The following is a 16,151-nucleotide window of genomic DNA, read 5'->3' on the forward strand; positions in this document are numbered from 1 at the left end:
ATGACCTGGAAGCTATTGAAGAAAAATCTCAATTTTTCACATAAAAAATTGCTAAAAAATATAAAAAGGCTTAAAATGGAAAGAAAATTAGTGTGCCTCATCTGTCTAGTGTAGTAGAACAATTTCACACAGATTTTGAGTCAGTGGGTCACAAGATAAGGAATTTATTTATTTTTGTTTCTCATGAGTGTTTGGATCGGAAATTTATTGATGGTCCCTAAGTGAACCTCCGCGGGTGAGAGGAGGGAGCGGGAGAGAGCGGCTGGCCGAAATCTGAGTCCCTGAATCGGATCAACTGTGAGCTAGATGCCGCTAACCCCACGGAGCTTGAATATCCAATATCCAACTTGAAACTAACTTCACCGCGGTGCTGGCAAAGGGTGAGGTTTAAACTAAACACATTCAGCTGTTTGGCGGTTTGCCGTTACGTCTTTCCTGACTGAGCCAGTGTCGGTTTCGTTAGCCGAATTAAGAGCATGTGAAGCGAGCTGTCCGCGCACAGACATGGAGACCCTCTCGGAGACCAGAAACGCCGAGGACTGCTTCGGCAGGACTTTTTCCTCTCTCACCGTCGACGATGTGTACGAGATAGCCAAAGTGATCGGAAGCGAAGTGGAGAAACTCATCGACGGCTACGGCAAAGAGAGCGTCGAGGGTCTTGTGCCGAAGATAGTGAAAGTGCTGGAGCTGCTGGAGAGCTTCGCGTCGAGGAACCACGCTCACAAACTGAGGGAAGAGGAGCTGCTGAAGACCTTCGAGACCATACAGCTGCAACAGCAGAAGAAACGCGGGGGGAAGGAAAACGACGAGAGCAACGATAAACAGGAGATACGGGTGAGACACGCAGGGGCTTTCAGTCTCCCCACCATTTTGTAAACAATACAAGTTACTCACTGATTGTGTGTCTGTGTGCCATAACAGCGTTATAGCAGGTTAGCAGAACTGTTTGTCAACAGCTGTAACGGATTTTCGAGGCCGTTTTGTGCCGTCAGGGTAATTGACAGGATGGATTGGGACTACACAGGCGACGCCTCCCAAATGTAGCGAAAACGTACCTTTATAATTATTTTATATGAGGGATATTAAGTCATTTTAGAATGGAAATTAATCTTGAACCTATATTTGCATAACCCTTTCTGATATAAACGGTCGTGGTTGCTATCAATCCACCGCCACCTACACTATATACCAAAAGTGCCGCCCGATGGTCCTCTAGGCAGCTGCGCAAAATGACAGTTATTTCTCTGTGCTACAATTTAACAGTTAGCAGTGAAGATATTTAACATTAGCACTGTTTAACGTTTAATGTTCGCCTCCTCTTATAGATTAACAGTGCCTCATGAATGTGTATGTCATAAAAACAGGGACCGTGGGGCTCACATACAGTGGGTACAGTAGTGATTTTAGCTAGCATTGGCAGTACTGACTTGCAGACTACCTGAAAAAAAAATGTGGCATCTTAGAAGTGATCACTTCGTGTTAAGTATCAGTTAAAAGAGCCATTGCTAATCAGATGCTTTCCAGCTGGTATTACACGGTGGATCCACATCCGACGGTACTTTTATGTGTTCATAAGTCCATTACTTTTAACAAGCTCTCCAACAATGCAGCCCCAAACCCTGACAGAGCCTCCACCGTGTTTTACAGATGGCTGTAGTACCTCACTCCTGACCTCTTCCGTACAGATTGACAATGATTTGAACCAAAAATTTCAAATTTGGATTCATATCTCTACCACACCTGTTGCCACTGATTTTTAGTCCAGTTCTTTGGTAATGTGACATACCTTAGCCTTTTCTCCCTGTTTACCTTCCTTAAGTGGCTTCTTGGCACTGAGACCATTTTTGCTGAGGCTTTAGTGGACAGTTGAGGGATCAACTAAAGGTCCAGAGTCATCTCTCACAGGTCTGCTAGTAACAGTGCCTAAAGATACTATTTAAAATTGATTATTTGCTAAGTTGTCTGTTATGCTTAGACATAACTCTGCTTTATCCCTTGAATTAGGTGCCTTTTTTGTGCTTGAAAGATTCATAGGTTGCATTAAGTCCTCTGTAAAATGGTCAGGAACAAGGACTGGACAGTCTTTTGTCAGATCCTTTACACCTTAATGGTTAGTGTTAGTGCTGAAATTATATAGAAAGCTCTGCTCCTGGGAAGTCAGACTTTGCTGTTTAACAAAACATCTGCAATGACTTAATATCAAAATGACACACCCACTTGGACACAGCTGGTTAAGTTGAATCCAGATTTCTTGACGCTGAAGAGATTTTCTACAGCTCACTGGGCAGTTACATCAGATCTTTTGTTTTCCCCTCTTAACAATGCAGTACCCTGCTTTTGAGGATATAGTTTTAGAGTCTGTATCCTCTCCTCTCACCCAGGAGCTGCAGCAGAAGGAGCAACAGTGGAAGAGGACGTGTGATGAGCTGCAGGTCCAGATCCGTCAGCTCCAGGAGGACAGGGAGGTGCTGCAGAGCAGGCTGAGAGGCAGCCATGCACAGGAAGGTATGTATGAGGAGTTGTTTTTGTTTAAGTGAACTGTAACGTGACGTATGTTATAGGTTTTTAAAATCTGAACTGGATTTACTGAAGGTTTACTTTCAAAATCAGTCCCACATAACCCCTATTCTTCATGAAAAGGTTAAATAAAAAGTTTAAATAACATGAAAAACAGTTCAGCATACTTCAGAAGCTTTTTTTTTTTTTCCTGCTTCATTCTAGATGTCTGTAAAAGGGACATCAACCCATTCCATCTAATACTCAAAGTGGGTGGGTTACCAGTCAATGTGCTCGGAGGCTGAAACCAGTCGAACTGGCTGCCGCTGTGTACGTGGTGCACTTACATTTCTTGAGTGAAGCAGCAGAAGTTTTCAATGTTCAGAGAGGGACTGCAAACTTTAAAAATAATCCCTGATAACAGCAACATATAGATATTATCAATATATGTTTTTTAACACAAATATTTGTAAGGCTGATTTACATTTGAAACTTAGTTGGCGCATAATTTAAATTGGCCCAATGAAGTGAAAGAGAAAATATATCATCTCTGTCCCAGCGTGTTGAAGACCTACCACAGTGATGTGACCCAGAGGGGTGAGTCACTTTTAGCTGACTCTTGTTCTCGTGTAATGACAGATAAACTCACGGTGTTTTAACTTTGCGATTTATTTGACAGGACACCCTGAGGCAGGTGAACACGAGTATTCATGCTTTGCAGTAAAATCGAAGTTGCTGTTAGTCCACCGAGCTTCATGCAGCTGAGGTTCACTGCAAATGTGCTTTAGATGATTTCAGTTTTAGTTGTAAAGAACTGCAGTGTAAGGCTTTAAAAAGACATTTTCCTTTTTTGGCTGCATCACCACTATGACTGAGGGTCAGTTGATCCAAAAACAAAAAAAATCCTGCGCTGAGTTATGGGATAGCTTTTGGTTTTATTTACCCACCTTTTGAGATACCCAGAGATTTCAGCCTCCACTCCAATACAATAAAGGTGAATGGAGAATAGTTTTTGGTATGTTTGCGTTTGAAGGTTTTCTTAGTTTTTCAAGCTTATCCACTTTTTATGGTCTGAAGTATTTTTTTATCTTCTCCCTTCTACTGTTGTGTGAAATAGAAACAAAACTCAAGTTATTTGCTGCAATGTTGGCATCATTTTAAAGATGCACGTCTCAGAACATGTTAACGTGAAGTGAAACTATCTGCAAGGAAAGATAACAATAGATGCAAGCCAGAGATACTGTCTGTGCTTTTGGATTTAAGTCTCTGTAAAAAGAATCAAGATAATGTGCGGTGTACTGTCCTCAGGCGTGTCTATACAAATTGGATCAAAGTATTCAGGTCGTGTAATGTTGAGGTTTTGTGGTAATTACTTTTCACGTGTACTTTTCTCTTTCCATGTTATTTAAAGCACATTTTCTTGGAAAGAGTTTGAGTTTGAGCTGATCATTCCCTGTAGTCCCTGCAGTGACTTTTCTGGTCTGTGTTTCCTGTTGTCAGTTTATTACATTTTAGATGAGTAAGGTGGCTGTATTAGCAACAAAGTAACTATACTGTGCAATGTAACAATAAAACACAAGGTTAATGAGTGTTATTTCAAATCGGAATCAGAGTAAAGAGGGACAGAAGTAGTTAAAAAAAAAAAGTGTTATTGCCACTATTCTTTTATACACTTTGTGAATGTGTGTGTGTGTGTGTGTGTGTGTGTGTGTGTGTGTGTGTGTGTGTGTGTGTGTGTGTGTGTTAGACCGTGTTCAACGGCAGGAGCGTGAGGTGATGCTAAAGCTGAAGGAGGTGGTGGATAAGCAAAGAGATGACTTGAGGGCCAAAAGCCAGGAGATAACTACTCACACCAAAGAGGTGGAGGCGGTAAGGAAACATATGATGTAATTCTTCTTTTTTTTTTTTTTTAACCGGCTGATAGATTAACCTTCAAGTGAGTCATTTATGACCCCAACCATATATGTATATGCAATGGCATATATACATATGTGGTTGGGGTCATATATGTATATATGCCATTGCATATTTCTAATTGTACTTAATTGTACTAATTGTACTTAATTGTACTTAATTTACTTAATTTGACAATGTATTTCTCATATAACTTGTCATATTTATGACCCAAAAAATATACACTCACCAGGCACTTCATTAGGTGCACCTTGCTAATATTGAGTTGGACCCCCTTTTGCCTTCAGAATGGTCTTAATTCTTCATGGCATGGATTCAACAAGGTGCTGGAAACATTCCTCAGAGAGTCTGGTCCATATTGACATGATAGCGTCACACATTGCTGCAGATTTGTTGGCAGCACATCCATGATATGAATCTCCTGTTCTATCACATTCAGTTATTGGATTGAGATCTGGTTACTGTAGATATTTTTTTAATTTATAGCAGTATAAACATTAGAGATGGTTGTGTGGGAAAATCCCAGTAGATCAGCTGACCAGCTCAGACTAGCCCATCTGGCACCAACAACCATTCAACATTCAAGGTCATATAAATCTCCTTTCTTCCCCACACTGATGCTCAGTTTGAACTGATTAGATATTTATGTTAACAAGCAGTTGGACACGTATACCTAATAAAGTGGCCAGTGTGTGTATGTATCTATGTTTAGTAACGTAAGCGTTATAAGCTTATAAACATTTTTATTGTGACTTTTCCACCTCCAAACCATTGTGATGACCTCGAGTAGCAAGTTTGACTACTGCAGATACCTCGAGGCAGATGATTCCCACGGTGACCATGAAAATATATCTAAATATGGAGATGAGTCACGCTAACTCCTGACTGCAGAAAACATTTTAGAATGTATTTCATAGACAAAGGAAACAGTATTAAACAAACAGAAACATTAAAGAAAATGTTTAAGGTATATTGGGGTCATAGTCATTTTAGGCACTAAAAATAGCTTGGTCTCTTGAGGATTAAAATGAAAACATGTATGCACAGCAGCCTTTAAATAGTAAAGTGTTCTTTTTCCGTGCAGATCACACAGAGACTGATATAAAAAGTCTCTAAGGTCTGTTTCCTTCCAGACATGCTGCCTTTTCTCATAGAAACAACTGTGTTTATTATATTACTCTCATACCTTGTTTTATGTATTGTAATATTTCTGTACATAACACACATAACATAATTGCATATGCAGTTATGCAGTCGTGTATCGCACAGCAACAAAAGAGAATTTGCGTGTAAACCACACTGAAGGACCCACTGGAAGGCAGAAAGTGTGTTCAGTGTCAGGAAAAGAGGGCAGAGATTATCCACTTAGTTACTGCTTGAAGATTTAAGCTGCACTTTAGACAAGTCAGGGCACTGTTTTCACCCTGCTACTGTGTGGGCTGTGTGCTATTGTGTGAGTGTTTGCACGTGCCTGCATGTGTGTTGGGGCATGTATACCACATGATTTTAAATAGCAGCCATAACTGGGTGTGTTTGTTAATGTTTAGCGATTTGCACACAATCAACTGACTTTAAAACAGAAAGGAAAAAAAACCCAGTTCATGGTTAACTGAGGAAAGAAAAGAGTTTAGTTTGGGTTTAATTTAGTTAAATGAGGATTATTTATTTTTGTCAAAAAAGATGCCTCTTTTTTTTTAACCCTTTATATTAATGCACAGAAATCTTATTTACCACACTTCTAATGCTAGGTTGTCCTTTTGGTTCAGCCGTGGCTCACTGATTTTTGCATTAAGCTTTGTTTATAACTGTGTGTAGTACTGCTCATGATTCTAATTTGTAATTGTGTGTGTGTGTGTCTGTGTGTGTGCAGCTCCAGGAGCAGCTGGACCGCTTCATGAAAATGAATGGAGAGTTGCGACACAAGCAGAATGTGATGCAGGCCCAGCTGAAGAGCACTGTGGAGAGGAAGGCCGACATGGAGGCCGACCTGAAGGAGAAAAGCAAAGAAATAGAAAACCTCAGAGCACAGCTCGACAGAACCAACAGCAACACACCTGTATGCACACCTTTCACACAGGATGCTTCTTATGTTTCTTTACTTTCCTGTCTAATAAATTATATACTTCTCAGAGATACTTTAATATCTACTTAAGGTGTTAAAGCCAAAAAAGTCTGTGAACTTTGGACCACAACTTCACTCAGAAGTGTTCCAAAAAGTTTAAGCTTGCACTACTGAACAAATAACTGCTGCTTCCACGCTACGTTTTTGCTGAAGCACTTTTGTAGTTGGCTGAACCTGTTCACTCTTTACTGTCCCATTAGTCCCAACCAAATCAAACAGCACAGGAGCCAAAGAAAAAGTCTGAGGCAGATCATAAGGATCCTGATCAACCATGCTTCACTAAGAAGGAGGTGCGTGACATCCTTTTCGAGAGGAACGAGCTAAAAACCAACCTCTTTCTGATACAGGAGGAGCTCAACTACTATAAGAGGTGGGTCTTGTGCCTGCGAGCATGTGTATGTGTGTCTTTTCTTGTTTTAGTTGATGGTGTTATGTGCCACAGTTCAGTGAACTGAAGTTGCTAGCCTATATGCTGTGGGTGAGTTTTCACACACTGAAAGGATCGTATGTGTCTGCAGGGAGATACTGAATGAGGAGAGGTGTCCAGGTTTTCTCTTAGAAGCCGTACGCTCTGCCATCAAGAAAAAAAGAAAGCTCATCAAGGCCAAGATGCTCGGGATTGCTGTGCCCGAATGCAGCAGCAGGTTTTGCTTACATTCATCATATCTAGAACAGCAATCAGAAACAATGTCCAGATGTAAAAATGTGTTCAGAAGGTGAGAGTGGTTTCAGTGACAGTGATTTTTCCTCTGCAGTGATGAGGAAGAGAGTAGTTCTCTGTGTGGGCAAACAGAAGTGGATGGCACAGAAGTAAATGGAACAGAGAAACCAGCTGAGTCACGCATTCGAAATCTGTGAGTATGATGTTGCATTAACACTCCGGTCAGACTGGAAACTATAGTCCGGGTTTGCAAAAAGCCACAGAGTGTGATGGTGCACTATATTTTTGCTCTTTTCATTCCTGCGTGAGTTTACGATGCTGAATAAACCTGTTATTCATCAGGAGAAATGAGTAAAAACATTTCCACATCTGCTGTGCATGAACTAAAACAGAATACAGACAAAATGAAACCATAAACCAAATCTAACAGCTTTAGCACTTTGCACCATTGCTCTCAATAATCATAGAGCAAGAGCAATAAAAAAATGAACTGCTCAGAAACAAAAGCAGGACACCAGCCCATGCATTTGTTCCATCTCTGTCGCTCTGCCAACAGTGTCACCGTCCTCAGATTTTTTTCAGTCCCGATCTATATTTAGCTGTAATCCCTGATAGGATCTCAGGCCTGTCTCTTCTACTCTGTTGCCTGCAGCTTTGGCTTCCTGACGAGGTCAGGCAGCGTCCCGAGTCCCACCCACATGAGCAACTCCGCCTCCTGCTGGGAGATCATCGGAGACTCCGAGGTCAATGATGAAGCAGAGCAGCTGAGGTCTTCCTGAGCCTGGTGGTACAGACCACAAAGTTTGCACTGTTTGTCAGCCACTTTCCCCTCACCTCAGTCACAACTTCTCCATGGTTGTGTCTCAGGGCAAAGGTTATGAGGACATTTGAATGCAGACCCAGGGCATCATAATGGTATAAAGAAAGAAAATGTGTGAGAATTTTTTTAAAACAAGCCCACCAGCTTTTTTATTTTTTAAAATTCTGTCTCAGTCATGATTACTTTATGTTGCTGTTTCATGCCTTCTCCTTTACCATAGAAGGAAAGAAAAAAACCAAGGGGAACACAGGGTAACTGCAGCATAATATCAGAAAAAAAAAACTACAGTTTTCTGTACTTTAAGACAATCATGATATTTTTTATTGTAGGAAAAAAATTTATTTTTGGTAATTCAGAAAAATCAATTCAGTATTTATATACAACCTCCAAAACCAAAGACATAATAGCATCTATTTAAAACTGAAAATATATACTATAATAAAAATACCTAAAGCAGTGAATTAAGCTCTGTTCTTTTAACTAATACAAATATTTTGACACACAATTACAATCTAACTTGTGCCTCAGCAGGGGAATTTTAAAGCCATGTGGTTACACTTTTTATTATGATTTAAAGCACTTTTATGCACAAAGAAACAGAAAAGTTGCAGTGATGGCACCAGTTTCTTCCAGAAGTGAGTGCATTTTAAACCCCATAAGCCTTATTTTAGTGCTTGTAGTGCAAAGAAAAATGAATCACGGTTCATCAGTATTTGGACGTATTTGATGATGATGATGCCATAACAGTGTGCATTCAGCATAAAGCCACTATTTTAACTGTGTCTGACCCATCTGCTCCCTCTAAACGTGTTTAAAAAAGCACTACTCAGGCAGGCCCGGTGGTATTTTTAGAGAGAGAATGTATGAACACCCAGTAAAACCACCTTCTCCTGAAAGAAATATTGTGTTGGCAATTTATTTTTGTAAGCATGTTTGTAATGGAACATTGTTTTTGCTGAGGTAAACACATTTAGAATGTCATTTGTTATCTGAGTGAATTTTATTATAAAACAGTTGAAATGTGTGATGTTGAGATTTCAATGAAAAAAAACCCCATTAAACACAGAATATATTTACACAAGTGATTCGATCTCAGTTTTATCCACACCCCCCCCCCCCCCCCCCCCCGACTGCTCAGTAAACTTTTACAGGAGTTCAGATTGAGCACATGACCATCTTTGTGCCAACTTATGACTTATAAGTAGGATGAAGGCTTCCTTCATCATCTCCTGTAAGATCGTCTACAATAGATTCTGGGAAAAGGGTGACCGTCAGTGTGTGTGTGTGTGTGTGTTTGTTCGTGCGTGCCCCATCAGTGTGTATGGCGAGTTTTGTGTGTTAGTGTTCGCCCATCTTTAAAAAGCTCCATGTCTGGCTGAATAGAAGGAAGTGGCTCTGACTTCCCCAGGAAATGGGAAGAGGAAACCCAGGGGCTTCGACCTCTCTGGCTGCGCTGGAGCCACAAGACGACTCACCGGACAGAAAGAGAGAGGGAGGGGAAGGAGGGAAGGGTGGAGGGTCGACAGAAAGATAGGTACTGCCTCTCATTTTGCTCCCCTCGAGTTGAGACAAAGAGGAGTCAGGATTAGACATAAAGACAGAAATTAATTTGGTCGTGTTTTCAGATTGGAGATGAAGTTTCTCCTCAGAGCTCTCAGTGCTCTGCTCTGTTGCTCGTTGTCCTGCCCTCAGACTCTGGATCCTGCTGGGAAAAACGTCTGCCGGAATATGAGGTACACTTCAACTTTACCTTCACTTGCAGCTGCTGGCTTTTGAGTCTTAAGTGGGTTACTGAAACTTGTATATGAAATATTTTGGCTTTGAGAATCAGTTTTTGTGATGAATCTTGATGTCACGAGGTTGTATTTTGCTGGGCAGGCACTCCAGCATTTTATCTGCCAGGTTTCAGATTTATCAGGCTGATTTGATGATGTTTGTAATGTTCAGGGATCCCTCTACACTGATGTGTTGCCCCGGATGGCGTCAAGAGGGAAAAGACTGCACAATACGTGAGTTCAAGTATTCTAATGCTTATTATTCTTATGTTGTTACTGCCTCTATATCTGCTTAGTTTTCTCTTTGTGTGTGTGTGTGTGTGTGTGTGTGCAGCTGTATGTGAGGGTGAGCAGGCATGTTTGAAGGGTGAGATCTGTCTATATCCTGGATTGTGTCGCTGTCCAGCTGGCTATTATGGTGCTGAGTGCAAAACCCGTGAGTTAAAAAGTCCATTCATTATAACTGTTGTACCACAGTATAGATGGTAGTATTTTTTCCTTGAAAACCAATATTGGTAGAAGAAAATGACAAATAGATAAGTATAAAAACACTGTAAAATTATAACTAAGTACCTCTATGTCTCACTGTCTCTACTCTCTATGTACTCACTGTGTGTTGCTTCTAGACTGCCCTCCTAAGTTCTGGGCTCCAGACTGTCGTCAGGTGTGTAAGTGCTATCCCAACGGGCGTTGTCATCCGGTCACTGGCAACTGCATCTGCAACCCAGGCCACTGGGGTCCGCTGTGCCAGCACACCTGTAGATGCTCCCTCCACGGCCGCTGCCACCCAATCCACGGAAACTGCACCTGCGACATCAGCTGGTGGGGTTCAGCCTGTGCCAAGCAGTGCCAGTGTGACATCGGAGGGTCCGTAGGCCCCAGCTGTGACCAGCTGACAGGCCGGTGTCAGTGCCACAAGGGACACTGGGGGGCGAAGTGTTTGCACATGTGCCACTGTAACCAGTCACCGTGTAATCAACGCAATGGTGTGTGTGACTGCAAGGCTGGGTGGTGGGGAACCAGCTGTGACCAGAATTGTAAATGTGACCTCAAACACAGTATCTGTGACCTAATGACTGGGAAGTGTCTGTGCCACCCAGGGTACCAGGGTGTCTCATGTAACAAGCCCTGTGAAGCGGGGAAGTATGACACTGAATGTAAAAGGAGGTATGTACACGTGTGTTTCCACTGCTGAACTTTCAAGGTGTTTGTCTAGCTCTTCTGACTTTATTCTCTGTCTTCAGCTGTGGTCACTGTAAAGGCAACCAGCTTTGCTCTCCTACTGATGGTGCGTGTGCTGCCTGTGATCCCGGCTGGAATGGTACACAATGCGACCACCCCTGCCCGTCTGGTTTTTATGGTGATGGCTGCAAGGACAGGTGTCCACGATGCAGGAATAATGATTCCTGTGACCCAGAAACTGGGAAGTGTCAGAGGTGTGATCCTGGATGGACTGGACTCAGGTGTGCATGCATGTTTTAGGCAAACATTAACAATTAGACATAACAACTTTCACACTACAATCGTGGCCAAAAGTTTTGAGAATGACACGAGTGGTTGTTTTTTGTCAATCCACCTCTTGAGGACTGACCACAAGTTCTCAATGGGATTACAGTCTGGGGAGTTTCCTGGACATGGACCAAATTTTAAATGTTTTGTTTTCCTCTAATCACTTAGTTATCACTTGTGCCTTATAGCACGATGCTCGATCATGCTGGATAAGGCATGATCAGTTTACCAAACTGTTCTTGGATGGTTGGGAGAAGTTACTCTCGGAGAATGTTTTGGTACTGTTCTTTATTCATGGCTTTGTTCTTTGAGATAATTGTTAGCAAGTCCACTCCCTTGGATGAGAAGCAACCCCACATGTGAATGGTCTCAGGATGTTTTGTTGTTGGCATATTGTTGGTTACCTGATGGTAGCACTCACTTTTTCTTCTCCAGTCATTTTTCCAGATGCCCCAAACAACTGGGTCATCAGATAAATTGACCCAGTCCACTGAAATGATGTCAGCAGGTACTTTTGCGGGTACTGCAGGTACTGAAATGAAGTGAAATTTTTGTTTTTGGAATTTAGTTCATTTTCATGGCAAAGAGAGACTTTGCAACTATTTGCAACCTATCTGAGCATAACATTCTAGAGTATATGCAAATTAGCATCATAAAAACTGAAGCAGCAAACTTTGAAAAAAACAGTACTTGTCTTATTCTCAAAACCTTGGGCCATGATACTACAACTAACTGCTCTACAAAGTACATCATAAGTCAGTATTTCTCAACCTTTTTTGGTGTGTTTTCATTTTTGGACCACTTATCAAAATCAAAGCAATTTAACAGGACAAAGGAAAGCTTCCAAATCACCCCCCCCCCCCCCCCCCCCCCAAAAAAAAAAACAAAATCTATGCTGTATAAAGTGTCAATAAAAACAGAATGCAACAATTTGCAAATCTCATAAAGCCATGTTTTATTCACAATAGAACATAGAAAACATATCAAGTATTTAAACTGAGAAAGGTGTAGCATCCCCTCTTCTTTGAGCAACGATATGTAATGTCTGGGAACTGAGGAAACCAGCTGCTGGACTTTTGAAAGGCAGGCCAGTTCAACACCCCTACTACAAAGCCATGCGGTTGTAATAGATGCAGTTTGTAATTTGACATTGTCTCACTGAAATATGCAAGGCCTTCCCTGTAAAAGACGTCATCTGAATGGGAGCATATGTTGCTCTAAAACTTGTATATACCTTTCAGCATTGATGGCGCCTTTCCAGATGTGCAAGGTGCCAATTCCAGAGGCACTGATGCACCCCCATACCATCAGAGATGCAGGCTTTTGAACTGAGCACTGATAACACATTGGATGGTCCCTCTCCTCTTTAGTCTGGAGGATACCACATCCATGTTTTCCAAAAAGAATTTCAAATTTTGATTTGTTGGACCACAGAGCAGTTTTCCACTTTTCCGCAGTCCATTTTAAATGAGCTTTGGCACAGATAAGATGGCAGTGCTTCTGGATCATGTTCACGTGTGGCTTCTTCTTAGCTACAATAGTTTTAACATTCATTTGTGGATGGCACTGTGAACTGTATTCATAGACAGTGATTTCTGGAAGTGTTCCTGAGCCCATGCAGTGATTTCAGTGACAGAGTCATGCCAATTTGTAATGCAATACTGTTTGAGGGCCCAAAGATCACAGGCATCCAATATTTATTTTCAGTCTTATATTTTGCACACAGATATTTCTCCAGATATTTCTCTGAATCTGTTGATATTATCTACTGTAGATGGTGAGATAGATAAATGTTTGCAGATTGGTGAACCTTTGCCCAGCATGAAACTCTGCCTCTCTAAGATGTTCTTTTTTAAATTGAATCATGTTACTGACCCGTTGCCAATTAACCTCATTAGCTGTAAAATGTTCCCCAGCTCCAGTCCTTTGTTGTCTCATCTCAACTCAAGATGTATTGCTGCCATCAAATTTAAAATGAATTAATATTTTTCACGAAATAGTAAAATGTCTCATTTTAAACATGAGATGTTTTCTATGATTTATTGTGAATAAAATATTTATGGTTTATGAGATTTGCAAATCATTGCATTCTGTTTTTATTTACATTTACACAGTGTCCGAACTTTGTTGGAATTGGGGTTGTAAATATATTGAAATGCTAGTGTAATAACAGCCTATTGAATAAAAAAAAAAAATCAGTGAATAAAAACTAAAAATGGTCAGTCTGTCATAGATTATAGTTCTTTCTGTCAGATTCTACATTGTTATCCTGTGGTGAGATCTGGGGACTGAAAACACTTCCTTACTTGCCCATGCAGCTGTTCGTGGGAGTCTCTGACATCCGTGAGTTGGCTGTAAAACGTTCATTTTGCTGACCAGCAACATAGTCAGAAAGTCAGACCCAGAAGAGAAGAGATGGAGTGGGTTTGAGTTTCTCACAAAGAGCTGAATCTGCGAAAAAGTTGTACTGCAATTTCTTGAATGGGATGGATAAATCGTCTAGTGTTTCAGCTCTTTCAGTTTGGAAATTAATTCAGTGAGTTGCCTGGAAGAGTTGGAAGTTTATGGCTAACATGCAAAAGTGGTAAAACATGAGTAAATGATGCCACTGCTTATAGAAGATGGAAAGTTTGTACCACCCACAGCGTCTGTAAGTGTTTGCAAGTGTGAGGGAGGAAAATTAGGTGAAACTGTCATGTATTTAGTGACATTGAAATTTAAGACTAGTAATCTCTGTCCTCACTCTTTGGGTCCTTGTCCAGGTGTGAGGAGCTCTGCCCTGCCGGGAGATTTGGAGACGCCTGCCGCTTCCCGTGTAGTCCTTGTTTTCATGGTAACTGCCATCACGTGACAGGAAGATGTGTTTGTGAGCCAGGGTTTCAGGGGGAGAGGTGAGCAAATTAAAGCAACGCTTATCTTTGGACAAACTTATGCAGCTGTTATCTAAAGTTAAGATGTTAAATGATAACAAGAAAAACAAAATGCGCTTTCACATCAGTTAAAAACTGTATTTAACAGACAATAGAGCAATTTAGAAATTTACATCTACTGCCAATTAACCTAATTAGTTGTTGGATGTTCCACCAGGTGGTGGCATTACAAAATTTTTCCAGTCAAACCAAACCTGGTAAAACATGCAGCTAACCACCTTTCTGACATAGCTGTCCTTTACATTGTCCAACCAATGGGTAGTCGCTCTCAAAGGGAGTTAGTAAAGTTAGGGTTTCACAAATAATAATGCTGGGGTGAACTATATATAAAAAGCCTTCAAATTGAATTTTATTTTTTCTGATTTCTCTCTTCCTCTTGGTGTTGTTTCCTGCCTTGTAAGATGGTGTCGTGTACGCGTGTGGAATAGTCTCAGCTTTTTCTTCCTTTTTGTTGCATTTAAGGAACCTTTTGTATCTTGGATTTCACAGCACTGCTGCCAATAACAGTGCTTCTGTAGGCGCAAACCCCAGATCCGAAATTTAACCGCATAAAATTTAGTACGCTCTGGAAACTAGTTGGTTGCGTTGTTGTTTACTTTGAGGTTGACGGGTTAAAATATGGAAAACGTGGCCCCCTTAATTTTCTTTCAGACGGCATCATTATGTGTTCGCCGAGTACCAAAATAAAACCCTGATTTAATTCTCTTACTCACTGTGACTCACGGGTGTTTCCAGCTGTAACAGCAGCTGCCCTGCCCTGCGGTTTGGCCTCAACTGTTCTTCTGTCTGCGACTGTGGTGAGGGGGTCGCCTGCGACTCTGTCACTGGAGCCTGTCCTAACAGTACGTCCGTCCATCCACCTAATTATCACTCAGTTTTGTGCAATGATGTATACGTTTGTTTGCCTACAGCGCATTGTATGTTCCTTCATACGTGTGTGTGTGTGTGTGTGTGTGTGTGTGTGTGTGTGTGTGTGTGTGTGTGTGTCTGTGCGCGCGCGCGCGCGCCAGCTGGCAGAGGTGCTTTGCTTGCAGGTGTACTGGTTCCTTGTTCCTGTTGCTTCTTGCTGTACTGTGCTGCTGTCTGTGTTGTGGAGGACGCCGGGCTGATGATAGAGACAAAGACAGGTCTGTAGCTCCCTTGTTTGTATTATCTTCACTTTGCATAGACGGTTTTGCCACAAAGAGCAGGCCGCGTTTATGACCCTGTATAACTTTATATGATATCTTTGTTTCTAGAGCAATTGTTGCTGATGGTGGGGTTTTTGGTTCGAATGAAGTATCACGTTTACAGCGTTCTGGCAAATATTGGTGCTGCCCTGCCATGTATCTCTGCTGGTCCTCTGGCCTGCCTCGTGTCACCGGTCAGTCCTACTACTCACAGCGTCCACACAACTTGCACAAACTCCACAACTCCACAACAGATGTTCTTATGTATAAGTAAATCTGTTGTGGAGAAGGAGCCATGGTCAGTGTGACTAAATATCACAGCTTTTATGCAGGAATTATGACCAGAAGCTGTGATATTTAGGTCAGTTGCTGAAGGGCGGGGCTGTGTGAAATGTCAAAGTTCAGTTGCTCGGCTTTTTGTCAGTAGCTCACCTCTTGGAGCATTTAATACAACTTCTGATATGTGAAAACGTTAAGCTTGATTACACAGCTTAGAATGAAATGTGATATTTCTAATTATAAAATGCCTTTCTTTTGGTGTAATCTGTAGTTGGGTGAAATGTTTGAGGAATTGCTTCTGTTGCTAATGCCAGACAATGAAGCTAAATTCACATTTTTCATCCAGACTTCTAGATGAAATTTTTGGATTTGACTGTCACATTTAATGTGCTTTCCATGTTCATGTACACACACAGTATCTCACCATGACCCCGAGCTGACCTTCAAACCACAGCTCATTGAGCCTCCTCCTCTGG

The 16,151-nt window shown here is 41.4% G+C and overlaps 2 protein-coding genes across 2 annotated transcripts in view; both read left to right on the forward strand.

Annotated features, from left to right (window-relative positions):
* Positions 1 to 211: 211 nt before the first annotated feature.
* The window catches only part of LOC115789953 (RILP-like protein 1), a 110,023-nt gene continuing 94,083 nt past the window's right edge, over positions 212 to 16,151 (forward strand). The window contains exons 1-8 of the mRNA XM_030743554.1: positions 212 to 834; positions 2,382 to 2,505; positions 4,244 to 4,365; positions 6,281 to 6,466; positions 6,733 to 6,902; positions 7,051 to 7,176; positions 7,288 to 7,386; positions 7,846 to 7,996. Of these exons, the coding sequence (XP_030599414.1) occupies positions 505 to 834; positions 2,382 to 2,505; positions 4,244 to 4,365; positions 6,281 to 6,466; positions 6,733 to 6,902; positions 7,051 to 7,176; positions 7,288 to 7,386; positions 7,846 to 7,972 (1,284 nt within the window). The 5' untranslated portion in view covers positions 212 to 504 and the 3' untranslated portion in view covers positions 7,973 to 7,996. The remainder of the gene's footprint in view (positions 835 to 2,381; positions 2,506 to 4,243; positions 4,366 to 6,280; positions 6,467 to 6,732; positions 6,903 to 7,050; positions 7,177 to 7,287; positions 7,387 to 7,845; positions 7,997 to 16,151) is intronic.
* LOC115790484 (scavenger receptor class F member 1-like) overlaps positions 9,579 to 16,151 on the forward strand; it is a 6,812-nt gene continuing 239 nt past the window's right edge. Inside the window, exons 1-9 of the mRNA XM_030744289.1 lie at positions 9,579 to 9,746; positions 9,961 to 10,022; positions 10,123 to 10,224; positions 10,415 to 10,955; positions 11,033 to 11,251; positions 14,060 to 14,188; positions 14,963 to 15,069; positions 15,238 to 15,354; positions 15,466 to 15,590. Coding sequence (XP_030600149.1) covers positions 9,646 to 9,746; positions 9,961 to 10,022; positions 10,123 to 10,224; positions 10,415 to 10,955; positions 11,033 to 11,251; positions 14,060 to 14,188; positions 14,963 to 15,069; positions 15,238 to 15,354; positions 15,466 to 15,590 — 1,503 coding nt within the window. The 5' untranslated portion in view covers positions 9,579 to 9,645. The remainder of the gene's footprint in view (positions 9,747 to 9,960; positions 10,023 to 10,122; positions 10,225 to 10,414; positions 10,956 to 11,032; positions 11,252 to 14,059; positions 14,189 to 14,962; positions 15,070 to 15,237; positions 15,355 to 15,465; positions 15,591 to 16,151) is intronic.

The sequence above is a fragment of the Archocentrus centrarchus genome, chromosome 13 (genome assembly GCF_007364275.1).
Source record: "Archocentrus centrarchus isolate MPI-CPG fArcCen1 chromosome 13, fArcCen1, whole genome shotgun sequence".
Classification (NCBI taxonomy): domain Eukaryota; kingdom Metazoa; phylum Chordata; class Actinopteri; order Cichliformes; family Cichlidae; genus Archocentrus; species Archocentrus centrarchus.